Source organism: Homarus americanus, unplaced genomic scaffold (genome assembly GCF_018991925.1).
Source record: "Homarus americanus isolate GMGI-L3 unplaced genomic scaffold, GMGI_Hamer_2.0 scaffold41051, whole genome shotgun sequence".
In the NCBI taxonomy this organism is placed as follows: domain Eukaryota; kingdom Metazoa; phylum Arthropoda; class Malacostraca; order Decapoda; family Nephropidae; genus Homarus; species Homarus americanus.
This window is the reverse complement of record NW_024720608.1, coordinates 1-9,581: the sequence shown is the minus strand read 5'-3', so window position 1 is coordinate 9,581 and position 9,581 is coordinate 1. Positions and strand designations below refer to the sequence as shown.

Sequence of the window (9,581 nt, the reverse complement as noted above, 5' to 3'; positions counted from 1 at the left end):
AAGAGAAGGAATATGAATTGAACATAAAAATTATAGTTTACAGTTGATGGCAGGGGCTGGTTTCTTGCCCTCCTGTGTGAGATCACGTAGGCCACGTGGTGCAGTAACTCGTCCACAGGTGTTGACATGAAGGAACTCACGTGGTCACGGAGACACCGGGTGGTGTGGTATAGGGTCACAGTACCTCACTCTCGGCTAAGTAGTGTTGTGTTATGACATAACATAAGAACATAAGAAAATAAGGAGTCTGCAATAGGCCGGTTGGCCTGTGCATGGCAGCTCCTGTCGAGAGTTACTACCACTCTCTATCATCCATGAATCTCTCTAGCCTCCTTTTGAAGCTTTCCAGAGTTCCAGCACTTACTACAAAGTTGCTAAGCTTGTTCCACTCGTCCACCACCCTATTTGTGAACCAGTTTCTTCCCATCTCCCTCCTAAACCTAAAATTATCCAACTTAAATCCGTTGCTCCGAGTCCTATCCTGCTCGGATATTATAAGAACTTTATCTATATCCCCTTTATTGATTCCTTTCACCCATTTAAATACTTCTATCATATCTCCCCGCACTCTTTGTCTTTCTAGGGAATGCAAGTTAAGTTTCTTTAACCTATCTTGATATGGAAGGTTTCTAAGTCCCGGAATCATTTTCGTCATTCTTCGCTGCACCGACTCTAGTGAATTGATATCCATTCTATAAGGGCACCAGAACTGAACCGCATAATCGAGTTGCGGCCTGACTAGCTCAAGATATAGTTGCAATAAGACCTCTGCACTCTTATGACTTACACTTCTAGATATAAAACCCAATACTCTGTTTGCATTATTTCGAACATTAACTCACTGTTTTCTAGGCCGTAGGTCCGGGCTTACAAGTACCCCTAGATCTCTTTCACAAGTCAACTTCTCTAGGTTGATGTTGTTAAGGCTGTATACATTGTCAGTATTTGTTCTTCCAATATTAAGTACGCTGCACTTTCTGGTGTTGAATTTCATTTGCCATTTTTCAGACCACCTCTGCAGTTTATTTAGATCCTCCTGTAATGCATTTGCATCCTGCCCTGAATTAATCTGCCACCCTATTTTGGTGTCATCCGCAAACTTGCTTATGTCACTGCTGATACCGGTATCTAGATCGTTCATGTAGATTATGAACAAGAGTGGGGCCTAGTACTGACCCCTGGGGAACCCCACTGGTTACACGGCCCCACCCAGATTTAACACCATCTACGCTGACCCTCTGCGTTCTATCGGTGAGCCATGATTTTATCCAATTTAAAGCTTTCCCCTTGATACCATGAGCCTTAATTTTTCTCAGAAGTCTCTGATGCGGTACTCTGTCAAATGCTTTGCTAAAGTCTAAGTAAATAATATCGTAATTTTCGTCATTATCTACTACCTCGAAGACTTTCCTAAAAAACGTCAGCAGATTTGTTAGACAACATTTTCCCTTTGTAAACCCATGTTGAGAGTCGTAGATTAATTTGCTATTCTCTAGATGCGATCGGATGCTATCTGCTATAATTGATTCAAGAAATTTCCCCACTACTGACGTCAAACTGATCGGCCGGTAATTTGATGCTGATGCTCTGTCTCCCTTTTTGAATATGGGTACTACATTTGCCTGTTCCACAAGTCTGGCACAACTCCGGTGTTGTCTAATGATTTTGTAAATAAATTTACGAGGGGTCTATTGCAGACTCCTTATGTTCTTATGTGAGGATGGGTCGAGGAGAGGGACCTGAGGAATGGGCTAGAACATTGGCCGGGGCAACTTTGCAGAAGTGGGCGCCTGATAGGTCTTGACCCTCCAGTGGTCAAGGATGTAGTGTGTGTGTGTGTGTGTGACCTCTTATAAGACGAAGAGTGCGGGAAGATATGATATAAGTATTTAAGTTGGTGAAAGGAATCAATAAAGGCGATATAGATAAAGTTCTTATAATATCCGAGCAGGATAGGACTCGTAGCAACGGATATAAGTTGGTTAAGTTTAGATTTAGGAGGGAAATAGGTAGAAACTGGTTCACAAATAGCGTGGTAGACGAGTGGAACAAGCTTAGCAATTTTGTAGTAAGTGGTGGGACGCTGGAAAGTTTTAAAAGGAGGCTAAATAGATTCATGGACGATAGAGAGTGGTTGTAACTCGACAGGAGCTGCCATGCACAGGCCAACCGGCCTATTGCAGACCCCTATTTTCTTATGTTCTTTCTTATTTTCTTATGTAAATTCATCTCGTCAGAGAGGGGCGTGCCGGACTGTTTGGAGGGATGTGTATGTTCAAGTAACGGCTCCACGTGTGAGTGTAAGAGCGACTCCCGCGCCTCCAGCAGCCCAGATGTGGACGGTGGATGGGCGTGGGTGGTGGTGGTAGCCGCCTTCTTCCAGTTCTTCGTCTCCTCCGGTAAATTGAGTGACTTTTTTCCGTCGATACAGTGCTCATAATAATGTACGGTTATATCTCTTCACCAAACATCTTTATTAATGTTACTAAACAATATGTTTTTTTTATGCTATTAAAACACTTTATTATCTTAGTGTCCTTTATCGTTGAGGGTAAATGAAATATTTTAGTCATGTCAGTATTTTTTTTTATATAATTTCCACCACTTATCAGCTTACTAGCCGTTCGGGTGGTCACTTTGTTATGCCCTTTATTGTCCAGTGTTAGTACTGAAGGAACCGCGGTACAGTACACCACCCAAAATAAACCTGCCATGCTTGGTAGTGTCGCTGGTGAATTCATTTAGTTTATTCGCCAACCTGTTAATACCATTTACTGTCCAATTTTATACTAAATATTAACTTACAAACAACACTGAAGCTCAACGAAAACACAGAACTTTTAAAATGTAAGAATAGTGAAAAAAAATCCATAACATGTGATCCCTGAGGTTCTCGAAGCGCGAATACTTCTGTTTAGTAAGTACTGTAATACTATGTTATAGTGGCACCAGTATAATGCACTACGCTAATTGAAATAAACACTTATAAAACTTACAAGATGACAGTAGCTGAGGATTTTCATGTTACAGGAAGCAGTAGAAGAGTAGCTTTTAGTTGAAAATCAATACTGCTGAATAGTTTCATGTTATGAGAACTGGGCAGAAGGTTAATCTCTAAACATGAGAACAGGATGACACGGAAGTTCAAAATGATAATTATAATAATGTTTGAGGATAGTCTCTATATGTACATATTTATTGGCAAACAACTTCCAAGTACAATAAATGTGTGTGGTGATGTGTGGACTGGTCAGCTACAGTATGGTGCTCCTTCCCCACCAGGGATGTACTACTCCTTCAGTGTATTTTTCGTGGAACTGCTGCAGAGCTTCGGGGAGACGCGAGCCAAGACGGGGTGGGTATATTCTACCAACTCGGCGGTGCACATGTTCTGTGGGCCCCTGGGGGGGTGGGTCATCTCACGCTGGGGTCCCCGCACCGCCGTCATGCTTGGGGGCGTCTTCGCTGGCCTTGGCAACATCATGACCGCCTTTGCCCCAAGTCTGGATGTTGTCTTCGTTACACACGGCTTCATTAATGGTCAGTAAACTGGCAACTCTCTCTAATCTTAACTATACTTGATTTCAACGAGGCCAGACGACCATGAGTGAAGTCATTTAACTGTTGCAAATAAATAGTCGCTGTTAAGCATTCTATACACCTCAGGGTAGCGAGCTAAAAACTTGTCTTGGTCCTTGCATGGGTTTAGTTGCCACTTGTGGCAGGAGGCCGCATCCCTTGCCTTCCAACAACACTGCAAACATAGTCTATATGTAAAGGTCAGGTGGTGTAGGTTAAGAACGGGTGGCATCTTGAAGTGTACAGAGAGCTTAGCTTGATGATAATAATAATAATAATAATAATAATTTGTGCACGGTAAACCCTTGCTGTGGTAGACGTCGGCGTTAAAAGTGTTATATTGTAATTATGTTCAATGAATGTGCATGCGAGTTTCGTTGTTACAACATGTTTTTTTATACAGATTTCTAAGTCAACGTTCTGAACTGACCTTTTGTTTTTGACCCACTTTCTAATTGCCCCATTCAATAATGATAAAAATACACTAATACTAGTGATATTTATAATAATAATAATGATAGTAATCATAATGATAGTAACAACAGTAATAGTAATAATAACAGTAATAATAATAATAATAATTACAAAGGTAATTTGATTCATACATACAAGGAGAGATTATAAAAGTACAGTAATTAAATTTGTAATCATCTAAATACTGATAGTGAGGATATGTGATGTCATTATTAAATGTATAACCAAGTGGTTTGTTTTACAGCTGTTGGGACGAGCCTCAACTTCTCTGGGTGGATTGTGGGTCTGGCCAGGTTCTGGCAGCGTGGCCACGCCTTGGCCGTGGGTGTGGCTATGTCCGGCTCCGGCTTTGGGGTGTTCGTGCTGGGCCCTCTTATGGAGACTCTCGTGCAGGAATATGGCTGGCGTGGGGCAATGCTCATCTGTGCCGGCATGTCGTTTAATTTCAGCGTCTTTGGTGCTACTATATACAAGTTGAGGCGACCGTCGTTGGCAAAGGGACTTTACCGAGAAGACCAAAGACTGATGATTGTTGTGGAAGACGTAGGTAAGCCTGAGGATGGCTATGATAATACTCATACTGAAACTAGTGAGGAGAGTTTCCACAGCAGCGACATCAGTAGATCTGAGACCAGTTTGAAGAATGACCCATTGAAGGAGACGCTGGCTATGCCCTCACTGGTGGGAGCTGGCAGTGTATGGTCACTGGCACACTATGACCACGACAAACAACATAACCCACGACTACGAGGCTGGTTATCTTCCTTGAGGCGCGGCAATACACACACCACGCCCAAGTATCAACAAGGTGGAGCAGATGAAAGTGGCATGGCACGACGGCTACTGTGCTCTCCCACATTCTGGCTGCTGGAGGCGTCGTGTTTTCTAAGCTTCATGGCGACCACCACGATGTTCGCCGTCTTCCTTGACTGGACAGTGTGGTCGGGGCTAGGAGTGGCTTTCTCAGGCGCCTTGGCCGGTAGTGGTGCTGGCGACCTGTTGGGCCGCGTACTGGCCGGGGCGCTCATGGGTCGTGGGCTGCCGCCCCTTATTTTGTTTAGTGGGATACAGATCTTATTAGCCTTTACCATTGGTTGTGCGGCGATCTCCTCAACCCCCGGGCAGTTGGTGGCATCCATGGTGGGTATGGGCGTCGCTTGTGGGCTGCAGAGTGTGTTGTACGCCCTCATGCCCTCACAGCTCAGCTCTGGCGTGGGTGTTGGCCGTGTACTTGGCTACCTCCTCTTCGTGACAGGAGCGGGAGCCCTATTGGGGCCTCCTATAGCAGGCGTTATTGTGGACCAGACGGGGTCTTACGCTCCTGTGTTGATGTTGTGTGCAACAGCTCCGGCCGCTGCAGCCGTCCTCAACTTTGCAGCACACTGCACTTCCCGCACAGCCAAATCTCCACTAAAATCACCACCTCCACAACCTTACGACACCATTTGAATAAACGCTTGTGTTACTTCACTTGTTTTTATCGTTGGTTATTAACATTGCTAAGCTACATCCTGATGACTGATTGTAATTGACAGTTGTGACAGATTATTGACGAATGATAATTAATGACAAAGTATTTGTGTGTATGTGCAGATCACTGATATCGTCAGTTTTGTTTTTTAAATGTTGGCAGTTATGAAAGATTTTATTGCAAAATTGGAGTACTTCACAGTTTTATTTTTGTAACAAAAGATTAAATAACATTTAGAGAAAGGATAAACAGTTTTGACTAACCATGAGGAAATTAAACCAAATATTTTCATGAATTCGCAAGAAATTGTTTCCAACCTATTTTCAGGCCAGTGTTAAATGTGTATACATTACTGTATTTCATTTGTTATTGTTTTCAGGTATTTGTTTTGAAGTCCAGGTCCTTTTTTCCTGCAATATATATAGCTTTAGTGACGCCCTTTTCTCACCGCCTTATTAAACTATTCTTACACATTAATATTAAGTGGTGGCAGCTCCCACTAGTGGCTCACACAACAACTACGACAACAATCTTTTCCAGAAAACGACAAACAACAAAACATATCTGGTCATAAATGCGGTGGTAACAATAACTCTCCGTATAGTGGAGTGATAAAGCTAACCTCTAACATTGTCGTTATCTCAGAGACAATAGATAATGCTCTAGACTCGATCAAATTAGTGTATTAATCAAAACAACTGTAAATTACACTAGAACAGCCCAAATAAAGTACCCTGTAACTCATTGAATATTGTATATAACTTGAGGCCATCTGTGTCTGCACTGTTTACGCTATTTGTCAAGTTGAAGTCGAGTGCTTATTACAGTTACAAAATGAAGTGAGGAATCTCAATATTTGCAAGATGAATTATGGATAAAAAGAATCTACACAAGGAGGTAGTGTAGCTGGCACTGCACTCGATCGCCTCCTTTTCCCCAACAGTAAAGTGGTAAACTGGGGGTTCGCCAAGTACGAATCAACGACACTTTGAACTTGTGGAGAATGCTTTATCCAATCTGCCACCGCACCCCTATTCCTGAGGTATACACGACTGTCATACTTGAAATCTCCACAATCTCCTGACAGGGAAAATGCTGATCCCTTTTCTGTGATCAGTCTAAAGTCCCAAAACTGTATCAGCTGATAACTTCTGTATATAAACGCCACGGTGTGTGCTGCTGACTGGAGATGAGCATGCATCCTTCAAGTGCTCCGAAGATGGAATTTGAAGTTGGTTGGTTACCCACCCCCAAAAGTGGAACCACCTCAATAAAAACCTGTCTAATGTAATTAGTGTAGTGTGATATTGTGTGTATATATATATATATATATATATATATATATATATATATATATATATATATATATATATATATATATATATATATATATATAATTTTTTTTTTTTTTCATTTAGTCCATATAGCGTTCCCTGGTCACACGCAATAGGTCGAGGGTTCGAGTCCTGGCTGGTGAGGTCGTTGATTATATGTTGAAAGTCAGCATGCTACATGGACTAAATGAAATATATATATATATATATATATATATATGTATATGTATGTATGTGTATATATACAGTATATATATATGTATGTGTATATATACAGTATATATATACAGTATATATATATATATATATATATATATATATATATATATATATATATATATATATATATATATATATATATATATATATATATATATATACTGAAGAAAACCGGCCGACAAGACGTACGTCTACATTAAACCAAATCCAATGAGAATCTGGGTTTAAAAACCGAGTGCCCTCTTGCTGGGGCACGAACTCAGTTTTCAGTCTGTCAGAACAGTTTCATCTATAACATCACACTTTCATGCCACTGTGATTTGTTCATGCTGGATGGATGGTAGATTTGTGGCTGAACCAGGGACTGGCTAAAAGAGAATATGAGTTTTGCGTACACTCGGAAACCATAATCTCTAGCCCACCTGGGTCGGTGCTCGAGGTTAGTACAGTGTCCTTTCTGGACGGGGGCCCACTCTAACTATCACGAGGCAACACACGCACGAACACACACAGTCATAGTACTGCTGTATAGATGATATTATGTATAAATATTGTATATGGCATTTTATACTCTGCATTATCTTCATTATATATGAACACAAAGAAATATTACCATAGGCTGTAGTTACGAAAGTATGAATGGAAATAAACATTTCCAAACCACCCAGTGACTCCACACAACGTTTACAGAGCTTGTGTGTGTGTGCCAGACCACGATGCTTCCACCACACCCCATCTATATCTTTTATTTTCCCATCATTCGCCTAACTATATGAAAAATCGTGTTTAATTTAACAATATATTTCAAAAACCTTAAATTTCATGTGGATCAGTCACGCCTCATTTGACACACTTATAGTGTAATACTTTGACCATCCCACCTGGGCACATGGAGGCCCACGGTAACTCTCACGGGGCAACATACGCACGAACACACAAGTTATGATATGAACTAGTCATAGTATCAATACATGACAGTGTTATCAGTATAATATTGTAACTTTTGCCCTACAGTTATTGTTGTAAATCATGGACAGGAAGGATACAAAAATTGTAATATCAAGTGTATGGTTCGCTCAAAGCCTCCCCAAGTCAGACAACGCGTCACATAAAGTTACACTGTGTGTTTGTGTGTGTGTGTGTGTGTGTGTGTGTTCTGTAACATTGCTTCATCCTTAGTAGGTAAGTGTAGTATCTTGCGTTATTTAATGGGAGAATGACAAGCACATGGTCAGTCTGGCTGGGCGTTTATTCTCTGTTCATGGTTACTACGTGCCAAACACATTTCGTGTTTACACAAGCCTAAACACTTTCTGACTTTGGTAAGAAGTAACATAATATATAATATATATATATATTCAATAAAGGCAGCATATAAACATACATATATATAACACTATTTCTCCCTTTCGAAAGAGAGCATGGCTGCTACAAATCCTAAATAAACAAAACTTACAGAATTACATATGGCAGGGAAGAAGGGTGTAGGGTTTCGTAATATAATGTTGTCTAGCACTCAGGATGGATGGAAACTCTAAGGTGGTTTTCTTGTATAATATAAGTTATATGGTAGACAGTCTGGTGCTGGAGGTGCCGTGTGGTGAGGGGCTGCTCAGTAGAGACGTTCGGTGAGTAGCGTGTTGAAGGAGGTAGATGTACAGGAGCTTCGTTAGAGAAGATGTTGCCTGTTGCTGGCCTCCTGGTTGAATGAAAACTGGACAGCGAGGAGCTTGCTGGGAGGAGGTGTTGCGTGTTCAGGAACCGAGAGCAGAATAAGAGCTGGTTGGTGAGGAAGCTCAGAGAAGGACAGCTGGTGGGTCGCCATGCTCGCTGGCGGGAGCGAGGACCGCCAGGCAGCGGTGGAGGAGGTGTTGCTTGTTCAGGAAGAGAGGCAGAATGAATCTCAATGGAGAGACAGAGCTTATATACCCAGCAGCCGTGAGTCAGCCGTGAGTCATGTAGGGAAAACCCGAGAAGTAGCCGGTCTTTTGACTCAGTTGCTAGGATACGGTGGCATCTGGTGACGCCCCCGCTTGGGCCGCTAGTTTGGTTGCTAGGGAAGATAGTAGCAGCTGGTGGCTGCGGCTACGCAGTTGTAGGCAGTTGTGGTGACGTCCACTACAATACTCCCCCTTCCCTCCAGGCAGTGTAGGAGACTTGTTGTCTGTAGAGTTGCTTAGCACATGTGAGGCAGAATGGGCGGTGCATGCCTCATGTGAGACAACGGCGATGGCGTGAATGAGCCGATCGCTGAATACAACTGTCTAGATACACACTATCTGTGGGAGAAGGAAGAAAAAGGGTGTGTGGAGGCGATGAATGTTGTGCTTCCCTCACGACAGGTACAGGGTCGTCAGATGCGCCTGCTGGGGTGTGTGTGGGCCTGGTTCAGGAGCAGGGGCTGCGTCAGCAGAAGCGGATTAGGGCTCGTGACAGCAGCTGGGTCCACGACAGCAGCAGGGTGCAGGACATTAGCAGGGAGTACCTGAGGGAGAGAAGAGGGG

The 9,581-nt window shown here is 42.4% G+C and overlaps 1 protein-coding gene across 1 annotated transcript; it reads left to right on the top strand.

Moving 5' to 3' along the window:
- Positions 1-2,164: 2,164 nt before the first annotated feature.
- On the top strand, positions 2,165-5,519 carry LOC121860676 (monocarboxylate transporter 13-like; the record flags this gene model as incomplete). Its single annotated transcript, XM_042357954.1, is given in 3 exon segments — positions 2,165-2,399; positions 3,283-3,540; positions 4,298-5,519. Coding segments are annotated over 3 exon segments (1,698 nt in total), but the record flags the coding sequence as incomplete, so codon positions are not given.
- Between the last annotated feature and the right edge of the window lie 4,062 nt (positions 5,520-9,581).